The sequence below is a fragment of the Pipistrellus hanaki genome (genome assembly GCF_964339955.1).
Source record: "Pipistrellus hanaki genome assembly, chromosome: 17".
Classification (NCBI taxonomy): Eukaryota; Metazoa; Chordata; class Mammalia; order Chiroptera; family Vespertilionidae; genus Pipistrellus; species Pipistrellus hanaki.
In genome coordinates, this window is record NC_140519.1 from 32,389,200 (window position 1) to 32,402,027 (window position 12,828).

General features: G+C 35.2%; 1 protein-coding gene across 2 annotated transcripts in view; it reads left to right on the forward strand.

Moving 5' to 3' along the window:
- Positions 1–12,828, forward strand: part of CSMD3 (CUB and Sushi multiple domains 3) — a 771,720-nt gene that overhangs the window by 157,051 nt on the left and 601,841 nt on the right. For both annotated transcript variants that reach the window (XM_084864313.1, XM_084864314.1), the window contains exon 4: positions 6,647–6,841. In XM_084864313.1, the coding sequence (XP_084720439.1) occupies positions 6,647–6,841 (195 nt within the window). The remainder of the gene's footprint in view (positions 1–6,646; positions 6,842–12,828) is intronic.

The window sequence follows — 12,828 nt, forward strand, 5'->3', positions numbered from 1 at the left end:
CTCACCCCCCTGCTGTCTGTGTCCATTGGTTATGCTTGTCTGCATAAGTCCTTGGGTTGATCTCCCTCTTACCCCCACCCTCCCCTACCTTCCCTCTGAGGTTTGATAGTCTGATCGCTGCTTCTCTGTCTCTGGATCTGTTTTTGTTCATCAGTTTATGTTGTTCCTTATATTCCATAAATGAGTGAGATCATGTAGTATTTATATTTCTCTGACTGGTTTATTTCGCTTAGCATAATGCTCTCCAGTTCCATCCATGCTGTTGCAAATGGTAAGAATTCCTTCTTTTTTACTGCAGCACAGTATTCCATTGTGTAGATGTACCACAGTTTTTTAATCCACTGATCTGCTGATGGGCACTTAGGCTGTTTCCAAATCTTAGCTATGGTGAATTGTGTTGCTATGAACATAGGGGTGCATATGTCCTTTCTGATTAGTATTTCTAGCTTCTTGGGGTGTATTCCTAGAAGTGGGATCACAGGGTCAAATGGAGTTCCATTTTTAGCTTTTTGAAGAAACTCCATACTGCTCTCCACAGTGGCTGCACCAGTCTGCATTCCCACCAGCAGTTCATGAGGGTTCCTTTTTCTCTGCATCCTCGCCAGCTTGTCGTTTGTTGATTTGTTGATGGTAGCCATTCTCACAGGTGTGAGATGGTACCGCATTGTCGTTTTGATTTGCATCTCTCAAAAAATTAGTGACTTTGAGCATGTTTTCATATGTCTCTTGCCTTCCTTCTGTCTTCTTTCAAAAAGTATCTATTTAGGTCTGTTGCCCAATTTTTTTTTTATTGGATTGTATATCTTCCTTTTGTTAAGTTGTATGAGTTCCCTGAAAATGTTGGAGATTAAACCAATGTTATCGGTGATAACATTGGAAAAAACATTAGTATCCCATGCAGTGGGCATACTAATATTTGAATGACACAGTATGTAATTTGACCTATGCAAGCATGTCAAACTTGTAGCTCATGGTCCGCATACCTCATTATTTTGGCCCATTTTATCCTTTCAGTTTGACATGCTTGGACCCATACAAGATCACATGTTGCTAATGTGGTCCAGTGCATATCATAACATTAGTTTAATTCATGATATTCCTACAGTTCTCTGATATTCTACCATTCCACTCTGTTTTGTGTCTAAACATCTACTCTTTACAAACTCTGTGTGATAAACATCTTTTATGTTTTTCCATTAAAGGAAATAAATCAATTCTTTCTTTTGCTTGTTAATAATATATCAGACAATATGCTAAATTTTTGAAACACAACCCTGTTCTAGATATGATTATTGTCTAGAAAAAAAGGAAAGATAAAGATACAAATTTTTCCTGGCCAAGATGGCTCAGTGGTCGAACATCGGTCTATGAACCAGGAGGTCACATTTTGGATTCCCAGTTAGGGCACATGCCCAGGTTGCAGGCTCAATTCCTAGTGGGGCCTGCCGGAGGCAACCAATCAATGATTTTTATTGCGTCATTGATGTTTCTATCTCTCCCTCTCCTCTCCTTTCTGATATCAATAAAATATTTTTAAAAGAAATAAATTTCATATATGTATATATATATGAATTAAAGTCCATGGGAGCCTGATAGATGAAATAACTGATTCAAAATGATCTCAGAATTTTTGCTAAACAAAGTCTCCAAGAGAATTCTTAAGCACCACCATTTATATCCTATATAAATGGAATGACTCAATGACTCAGTATCTGTAATAAAATAACATTTTGTACCACTAAAAAATATGAAAAAGCGTATTACTTTGTTAAGTGCTTTGAAGTCTCAGGATACGAGGTACTAGGTGGTTTAACTTAATGTTATGTTCTTCTGAATTATTTTAATCATCTGGGAAATAAAGCCCTGAAATTAATTTTCTGTAAGAAGTACAAACAACTTGATTTTCCTTCCCTTAGTAGATATAATTTTACAATGTTTTAAAGCATTGCTAATTGGTCTTAGCAGGATTATGCTTCATCTGTTTGAATGAATAATTATTGAATTCCAGAGTCATGGTATCCCTTATTCTTTCATTCAATTTTGTAGATCAGGTTTTCTTCTTGATGTTTTGCTAAATATCTTGCCTTTTATAATTACCCATGTGCTCTTAACTAATTTGGGTTTTTTTGGAGCCAAGTTTGTTTTAACATGTTTACGAGTAAGTCACTTTTTCTAAATTGCTTGGTAGAGTTTTATTAAATTTCTCCAAGGAACACATGATGAAAACACTGTTCTTCTATAGTTCTTTTCATATGCCCTCTTTCAGGATTTACATTTTATTTTAAACACTTTTTTCTTTACAAAACAAAGCAAAACAAACTACTGTGGACTTCTTAGACTGTGATACATCAAATATATCATTTTATAATATAGTGCCTGGCATAGTGCTTGATAAATCGTATCAGCTAATAGAGGAAGGAATGCATGAATTAATGACAACTATAGGAAAGCTTTGTGAATTTGGTTATACAAATCTTCTACCAGGAGTTGAGCTTATCTCTTGAATTTTATATCTGACTTAGATAATTAACCCAGTTTTACCTTTGATTAAATTGCTATTTTTTGAATAATTTTTAAGACAACAGAATGACATTGTATAGTATATTAACATTTAATAAAGACATGACTCTATATCTAATAGATTATAACTTAATCACACCTAATTTAGAGGTCTCAAATGCAGTTAATTATAATAATAAAACTGCAATTTGATGAGCTAATAATATCTTCCATATATTGAGTGCTTGCTCAGTATATAAATAAACAGCTCTATTTGATACTATCATACCTGAGTAGTATGCATATATTACTTTGGCTGCTCATTGTTTTAAAATTAATTTTGATCTATTAAAAATCATTCATATTCAATATTATTCTAGTATTAAGCTTGTAAACTCACAGTATATATCATACAAAGGAAAATCTCTGCTCATGTATATTTTGGATGGATTTCAGTAATTTATCCTCTGTTTTTTTCTGAAGACCTTACAGTATCTCCCCCAAGAGAAAAAAATGACATAAATAGTTCCTCTTTCTATTCATAAGCCTATGCCTTGTCCATGCATTCACTGTATGAATTTGTCTTTGGTCAACCCATATGGATTCCTCCCCCAAATTCAGTTTCTACCGTATCATATTCATAGAACTTGTACTACTTCTATTGCTAAATCTAATAACTATTATAGTAGTTTGATCCTTTTAAAATTTTCAATATACTTGTTAACTCTTTTCCTTATCCAGATAATTCTTTTCCTATTTCTGATCTCAATTTAAACCTTATTTCATCATGAAATTCTTTTCAGACCTCCTATTGATCAAGACTAATTGTTTTCTCCATCATATACTGCATTACAGCTTACACATTTGTTTATCTCACTTGTCACTTTATAATTACTGTTCTGTAATCAATTATTTATAACCTCAACATCAGGTTATAAACTCCATGAGATCAGGACTATGTGTGTCATTTGCAAATCTATATTGCCATGAGTATTGCCCATCATAGCTGCTAAATAATCATTTGTAAAAAGAACACCTGCTTTTCATGGGTAATGCATGCAATTGTAAAATGATCTGAGACTTTAAACTTGAAAACATCTAAGCTCGAGCCACAAGTGTACCATTTACTAGTCGGGTGGCCTTGAGAAAGTTACTTCATCTACCTGAGCCTCAAGATTTCCTTTCTCTACAGTGGGGGAGTCATATATGTTGTTGTGTGTTTTATGAGATGTAATTGGGAAAATGAATGTCTATGTGCTAAAACAGTATAGCTCAGAGCTGACCTCAACAGTTAAATTAACTTCCTTAAATTGTAAACTCTTAGAAAGCAAAGAAGATGGTGTTGCTTTAACTTGTGCATATCACAGAGCAATGTTAATAGTAACCCTCAAGAGCTTCTAATGAATAAATTAGTCATATCACTTACCAAGTACAGTAATTATTTTTCTGTTTAATTAATATTGACAAGTGTCACTCAACTATAACCTCTGTATAACACAATTGGAATTTTTGTTTTTCTTAAATCTCTTCCAAGTTACTTTTTTGATCCATCAACAATACTTTACACTTTAGAATAGTTTATATTGTCAGAATGCCTTCATTTTACTTGCTGATAATCGCAATAACTCTGAGGAGACAGAATATATGAAATATACATCTTTTCATAAAAAACAAAACAAAACAAAAAAACACACATATATTTTAATTACTCCATCATTTGTTATGGATATAGAAGTAAACTTACATAGAGGGTCTCTGACATTTTCAGAGAAGTGTTTTGAAGGTAAAATCTTCAGATATGTTTTACAGTAATATTCTCAATTCTCTAAAAACTGTCCAATCTAAGTATTTCTCTCTCTCTCTCTCTCTCTCTTTTTATTTTTAAATATATTTTATTGATTTTTTTACAGAGAGGAAGAGAGAGAGATAGAGAGCCAGAAACATCCATGAGAGAGAATGATTGATCAGCTGCCTCCTGCACACACCCCACCAGGGATATGTCTGCAACCAAGGCACACGCCCCTGACCAGAATCGAACCCTGGACCCCCAAGGCCGCAGGCCGACGCTCCATCCAGAGCCAAACCGGTCTCGGCTAAGTATTTCTCTTTTATCTACAGACTTTATCTCATGAGATAGATTCCAAGAATTAATTCAAATTAGATTGCAGTACATGGGGGAGATTCTTTTATATATTTACTAGATTCCCAGTGCACAAAATTTGTGCCTAGTGGGGGCGTCCCTCAGCTTGACCTGCATCCTTTCCAATCCGGGAGCCCTCAGGGGATGTCCTGATGGCTTAGATCTGCTCCCTCCATGGAGCGGGCCTAAGTTGCAGTCTGGCCTTCCTCTGCAGGAGGTGACCAGGCTGATCAGGGGAAGGTGCTGCCCCCATCACACCGCTGCTGCTGCCACTGCCAGCCACCGCAGCCGCCAAGGTGTTTTCATAAATACAGACTCTAGTCCCTTCACAACAAATAAATGTCTGTTCTGCTCTGTAAAAGTATGTGGTTTTCTAACCACTCTGCTATACATCAGCAACTAATGCAGAATAATAATGAATGTAAATTAATTGAAAAATTAAATAAGATTTTTAATTTCAGGGGGAAAAGAAGACATACTCTACCATATGCAATGAAGCAGATTATAAACCAATTATTAATATGCATGTTCTTGCTAATCAATGTTCTCTCTTCATCATTGATATTTCTATCTCTCCATCCCTCTTCCTTCCTCTAACTAACTGCACAATTGGGATGAATATAAAAAATGTAAAGATACTTAATTTTTGCCTTGCAATGTCCTTTTTAGCTTTTTATTTTGCAGTAATTACATATTTTTAGGTATTTATGAAAACAGTACAGAATTTTCATATATTTTTTTATCCAGCTTCCCTTAATATTAGTTACATACCTAATCATAACCTGAGTGTCCAAACTAAGTTTCTGGCAGGAAATTAACATTTGAATAAAACTATTAGCTAGACTTTAGGCTTTACTAAAACTAGAATACTTTTTAGTATTCCTAATGATTATTACTTATAGAATAAAAATAATATAATTTTATAAATTAGAAAATTTAGAAAATATAAGGGAAAAATATTCCCTCTAACTTAATTATATTATATAAATTCTTCTATTTCTATAAATTTCTCTGCATTACTTTATTTTAAAAGTAAAATTGTATTTTTGTCTGAAGTGAATATTACTTTAAATATTTTATATTTGTATGCTCATATATTTTTAATCATTAACTAATAAGATATATGACAATGGGAAAAGTATCCTGACATAATTGGGTATTTTCCAGATATTTTGCATATTTATCTAATTAAAACTTCACAATTTTATTTTTATTTTTTAAAATATATTTTATTGATTTTTTTTTTTTTTTTTTACAGAGAAGAAGGAGAGGGATAGAGAGTTAGAAACATCAGTGAGAGAGAAACATCCATCAGCTGCCTCTTGCACACACCCCCATAGGGGATGTGCCTGCAACCAAGGTACATGCCCTTGACCAGAATCAAACCTGGGACTCTTCAGTCCGCAGGCTGACGCTCTATCCACTGAGCCAAACAGGTTTCGGCAAAACTTCACAATTTTATATACTTATTGTATTTCAAGGTTAAACAAATAACAGAGCTGGGATTCTAGCCCAATCTCTAACTTCAAAGGTGTGTTCATTTTTACTGCACTATATTTTCAAGTGAAAAAAATTTCCACCCATATGTGTATTTCCCCCCCTCCCCCCCAGATGAATGCTCATGGTTTAGGCTTAAGTACAAGTCTCAGAGTAAGGAGAGAGAGTGATTTTACTTGATTATTATTAGTTAGTAAAATGTAACTTTAAAGAAGCAAAGTATTACTTTGTTTTAATTATATGTACAATATGAGTAATACTGATTTTAGCATGACTACAAAGATTAAGCAATATAAAATATCTACATTTTTTTTTCATGAAAATTACATTTGTTCAATAAAATTTTGTTCCCTTCCCAATTTTCTCTGTTCCTTTTATTCAAATGAAATACTTTTTTGTGTGACTCCTCTTAAAAGCATAGGATACATCTTGATCGACATTCTGACAAATCTAAAACATTAAGATGTGTATTAAAATAACTGTAAGCTCTCCTTTCCCTGTATTCTACAGAATTACAGAGCAGCTCCTGTGGAAACCCAGGAGTCCCTCCCAAAGGAGTATTATATGGTACAAGGTTTGATGTTGGGGACAAGATCCGCTATAGCTGTGTAACTGGATATATCCTGGACGGCCACCCTCAACTCACGTGCATAGCCAACACGGTGAACACAGCCTCCTGGGATTTCCCTGTACCCATCTGCCGAGGTAAGGAGAAATGGAGAAATACAATCTTAGTTTTTATGCTGATTGAATATTTGACACAATAACATCATTCTGAAAGGAAGAGTGGCAGTCAGAGAGTATATTTGCAAAACGTGATTGCTTCTTTTATAATGTTTGAAGCTTAAAAACTATATATACATATTATATACTACATGAAAAGTTTAGGGGAAAAAATGCTAAGGAAATACTTTATTTATAAAATGGGACAGTAAATACATTTATATTTATATACATATTTCTGCATGATACATTGTGTATATGTGTCTTCATATTTATATTAGAAAAATATGGAGTTCATTATGTTTAGAAATATAATTAGACTTTCGTCATGTTTTTTTTTTTAATTTTGAAATATTGACTGGATTTGTCAATCTTTTAAAGATTTCGGTAGAGAACTTTGCATAGGAAATTATGACATTAAGAATGCTGTATAGTTTCTTACCAGTACAGATGAACATTATTTGTATTATAGGGAAAACACAATAATATAATAATATTAGAGGCCCTGTGCTCAGGTAGGATCCCTAGGCCTAGCTGGCCATCAGGGCTGATCGGGCTTTCCTTCCCCAGCTGCTGGCTGGCTGCCTGCTCACGGGGGCCTCCCTTCATTTTGTATCGCCCCCTGGTGGTTACCGCACATCATAGCAAGCAGTCAAACTCTCCAGAGGGGACAGTTTGCATATTAGCCTTTTATTATATAGGATGGACAAAGATTCAAACTACAGAGACTAGAGGATGGAGCAAGTTCAACATTAGCTGAATTCATGGATGAATTGTGTCCATAGAAATACTAGGCACAATGCTGTTTTCTCTCTGGGCTTCATATTTTCCAACAAAAGAGTATCTCATTTAACTTTTGATAAGCTTTTGTAATTCCTCTACAGATGGGATGTAGATATGTCCAACCCCTCATCTAAATTACTTTGTAGTTTACTCTTAATTAAACATGTCACCACAAATGCATGCAAGAGAGACCCTTGGAAATCAGACACAGCTAACTTCTTATACCGGCTCTGACCTTTACCATGTGAGTGATATCACACAAATCGTCAACTCTCTGAGCTTTATCTCAGATTTATCTCTTTTAACCAGTGGGAGAAAACAACCACCACCACCTGTTCATTTGTTGTGAGGATTACGTAAGATATCTATACCTGCCTCTTTGTAAAATGTCTGCCGTGTATGACATTCTTTCAATGTTAGCTCCCTTCAATGCTGCTGCTACTAATGGCAATGCTACCACTGCTGCTGTGACACTGTTACTACTGCTGTTTCTGCTGCTGCTGATATTTCTGTGACCACTATTAGCTACCATTTATTTGTGCACTTCTAGTGTACTAAGATATTATAAGCATAATCACTTTTCAGTTTCATAACAATAGGGAACCGAGGTTCGAGATTGCTCAGTACATGTCAAAAACTATGAAGAGTATGAGATTTTACTTAACTTGCAAGTTAACAAGTTTGTCTGCCACAGTTACTTGAATAGTCATAGAAGGCACAAGTCATTTGGGTCAGAAACAAAGGAAGTTCATTATTCACCTGGGTGTTAGGACCTAGTGTATCACCATTTGTGTCAGCTCTGCAAGCCAGATTCTCATAGAATGAGAAGAAGAATGGGAGATGTTTCCATATGTAGTTGGTGGCATTATCAGAGAGGAGTCATGAACTTAGGTCCGTGGTCGGCAAACTGGGGTTCACGAGCCACATGCGTCGCTTTGGCCCCTTGTGTGTGGCTCTTCCACAAAATACCACAGCCTGGGCAAGTCTGTTATGGAGAAGTGGTGTTAGAAGAAGTTTAAGTTTAAAAAAAAAATGTGGCTCTCAAAAGAAATTTCAATCGTTGTACCGTTGATATTTGGCTCTGTTGACTAATGAATTTGCGGACCACTGAGTTAGGGAAGTGTAATCCTTTACAAATGGCACACCTGCCCTTTGCTCTGGAGAGAGGTCTTACCCCTGTCTCTCAAGCTTGTAAGCGAACTTGTCCTTCCATCTGGTGGAAGACACTATTTTTTTTTTCTTTGTGTCTATTTGCTATACAAACATCTCTGAAGAGGCAGTCTGGTACAAAGATGTGCAGAACTGTTTAGAGTCCTAGGAAGAAATGTCTGCTAATGGTGAATTGGGTAGGATGGCGATGTCAGATTTGAACCCATTCTGTCTGGTTTCAAAGCCTGAGCTTGCTACCACTTTGGCACTTCACCAAAATAATTAGCATCTCTCTTCAGAAGAATTTTATTATGAGAGGAAATGGTGCTGGTATACATGAATCAGCCAAAATACATATATTCAAGTTTTTTTTTTTTTTTAAGTGTAAAACTCCCTTTGTCAAAAGGACTTAAGATAGTTAAAACCAGAAAACATTTGTACTAGTAAGCTGTTTCAATGGAGCAGTTTCAATTCTATCTAAAAATCAAATTCTGTTATGGGGCTGCTTCTCTCTCTCTCAATTTAGAGCCTGTTTAATAAGAAAGATGAGTCTAAATACTAATTCTGTCACATATTGACTAGGGCCTTTGAGCAAAAATTATTGTTATTTTGGATATTATTTCTTTAGCTGTAATAAGATGAAAATATAGAAATACCAAAAATTGCACTACTGTTAGAGTTCAAGATGATAGTGTAGGTAAAGGGCCAGGAACATATTAAGTTATTATTTATGGCACTCTATCTTCCTAATTTTCTTTAGCACTTGTTACCATCTCCTTCTGAGAGAAAGGAATTACGCCAACAAAAACTGCATCAAAATCAATTATTCTTATATCTGCCTCTAAACCTAAAACAACGTTTCATTCTCAGTTATTGTTGATATTTTGTTTGATTTTGCCATATACTCAACTTCCCTACCCATCACCCTCAAGTACCTTCAAAATTACTTCCTTTGACTCTTTGACTTCCATTCTAACCTCTATGGTTAAAAAAAAGTCTAAAATAAAGTGGCACCTACTGTTTTTGAAAATTCTGCCTCTTCAACTTCATCTGTCAAATTTGCATTTTCTTCTCCTTAGCAGTAATACTAATGAATACATTTACTCATCAGAATATATTTATTAATGACCTGCGATGTGCAAAGCATTATTCCTTGTACCAAGGATCAAAACATGATTCAGAAACAAGTTTTGCCTTTAAAAACCAAATTCTACTGTGGCTCATCATAATGTAATCATATAATTAAACTAATATATGATAATTGCTTTAATATCAGAATGTGTAGTGTGTTAGCCACCTTGATAAGGAAAATCATAGACTCTATCAGTTGAGTGGAAGGAAATTCGGTTAGGGACAGTGTTTTAAGAGAAACTCACAGAGAGGTCTTGCTAAAAACACAAACTATATAGAACAAGAACATTTTCAATGAAGCCATCATTTTCCTTTCTAACCTCAAAAACAGTTCTCAGTGTTACTAATATTCCCTGGCTAAGGTAGAGTATATAAAGTGCCACTTAATAAAGCACATGATCTAATTTTTTAAGGAGCAGTTTATCTCCCACTGATCATTTTCAAAAATGAAAACTGAAACCATGGAGGAAAAGTGCATTCTGATTTTGTGTAGTTGCCATTCATCCTGAAAGAAATGAGGAGAGACTGTTCAGGCCACGGCTTCCCTCCTCTGTTCTTTGCCATTTGATAGCATGCAGATTCTTTGTTTTATAATCTCACAGGAGGCTGATAACCCTGCAATGATATCCTTATTGCTCTTCCTAGACTTTACAGAGAGTCTCTCCTTGATGAAACTCTTGTCTCTCAGGGAGTTCTTTGGATGCTTCCTAACAATGATAGTTTAATTAAGAAAAATGAATGCCATGTCACCCTAGACTCACTAGAGGGTATGGAGCAAAGGGCTTTTGTGTTCATTCAAAGGCAAGATGAATTTCATCAACACTATCTGCTATTGTTGGTAAAAGGCAGCTAACTGCCTGATGCTGGGCTGAAGAGTATTCACAGAAAGTGAAACCAAATCCTGTGCTCTCGGTCTGGAATGGAAAGGCGGGGCACATGTGCCTTTTCTGTATCCCTCCTTCAGTAGACATGCGCGTGACATGGGCTGCCACTGAGCTTTGATGTGGCCTCAGAGTCCTCTTCATCCCATTGCTCCCAGCACTGTTGACTCAATAAGAACAGTTGGCAGGCAGTGTAAAATGACTATGCTCTCCTAGGTTAAACAGTCTGAAATTCATAATGTTATTTGTAGTAAGAATGGCATTTGATATACACATCTCAGAGCAAACTAATAAAGTTATGTGTAAAAGTTACACATACATCATAGTATTATCAGTGCAGCTAAATCTGGGTGTACACACACCACACACACACACACACACACACGTCATGCTGTTTGACTGGAAGAATTAACATTTTAAGATTTAAGGAGTCAATCAAAAACAATTTAAGCTTGTATTAGGATTATTTTAGATAAATTAGAAAAAAATATTCGAAAGGTGTTATATTTCCTTGGATGATTTGATAACTTTAAAAGTAAAGATCTCGTGCTCTATGTAAGGTTTCAGGATAGCACAAATCATTGATGTGTATAATGTAAAATATTGACATTTATTTTGATCTGACAGGTGAGATGCTGATGGGGGAAGGCTTGGATGTTAGTGATGTAGATGTCCTAGTCAGCTGGTGCCATCTAAAGCAAACGATTGACAGTACAGATAAGCAAAAGGGCTAATAAGTGAACTGTTGTCTCTGACAAAGCAAAAGGAATTGCAGTTATGTAAATGAGCAGTGAAGAGTGAAAGGGTCTTCTATGTTTTATTCTTGGGAATGAGTCTGCCTTCTACTGCAACATGATAAAGAAAATAGCTAATGGAAAAAATAGCAGTAGCTCGTATAGTCAAAACATAATATTATTCTCCTCCTTTAAATCTCTATCCGTGATTCAGGATCAAAGCATGATACCGAAACATGGAATTGGGATGAGCAGTTAAAGGCAATGGTGGGAAAGGGGAAAGGGGGGGTTTTAGCTAGATGTTCTCTATATGAAAATTATACCAAAAGTCCTCCAAAGAGGTAGTGACTTCTGATCAAAGGTTAAAGGCAAAACAAATAACCAATCAGAAGACCTAGCAAAGTGTGTTAAAAAAAAGTGCACTTTGTAAGAAATTATTGATTAAACTGGCGAAAGGGGCTGGTGAAAAGATGTTCACTGTGTTTATGTGTTCCCATGCTTAAGTCTCTGGAAGCCATCTCAAAAGGCATTAGAAAACAGAAAATGCCATTTATTCTGTGTATATGTACTGACCACACACTTATGCATGTATAAATGCTGAGATTTGATATCCACAGATATGATACTACATTAATAATAGATTTGGTTATTGATAAAAGCCAAGTAAAAATAATTAAAAATGAAGAAAACTGGAAACTGTGATTTTGAGTTGAAAACCCAAACACATAACTCAATGTCATGTTCGGCTCATTCCCTTATAGTGATTAAACATATTAATAAGCTGCAAAGTGAAAAATGAAACTCTTCTATTGTGAGATTTTCTATACCAGACCAAACTTGCAAAATGTGTAAACATAAAAATTATGTTATCTTTTATTCAAATGATTATGTGGGACCATGACTTAAATGAAAAATTTTGGGGCATGCTTAGCCAAAAATATATTGACAGCTTCAGAATTCCCTGTGGTGAAGTAGAGTGCTCAATGCATGATAAGAACCTTGAAAGCAATCTTCTAACTTCCTGCTAGGACATAAACTCAGTGAACCACAATAATGACCATCTGGTATTCTGTTGCTCTTTGTAAAGCCACCAGTCTAAAGATAAGGAAAAATAATTTAGGATAAATGAATGGAGGAAGAGGATGGTAGTGCACCAGAGACATTGGATAATGTTATGTGACACATATTCTAACGGACTATTGCCATGTCAGAAGTCCTTATTTTTGTGTGCTAAGAAAGCACAATAATAAGAATTTTTATAAGAATTATTCTGCAAAAACACTGTATACAT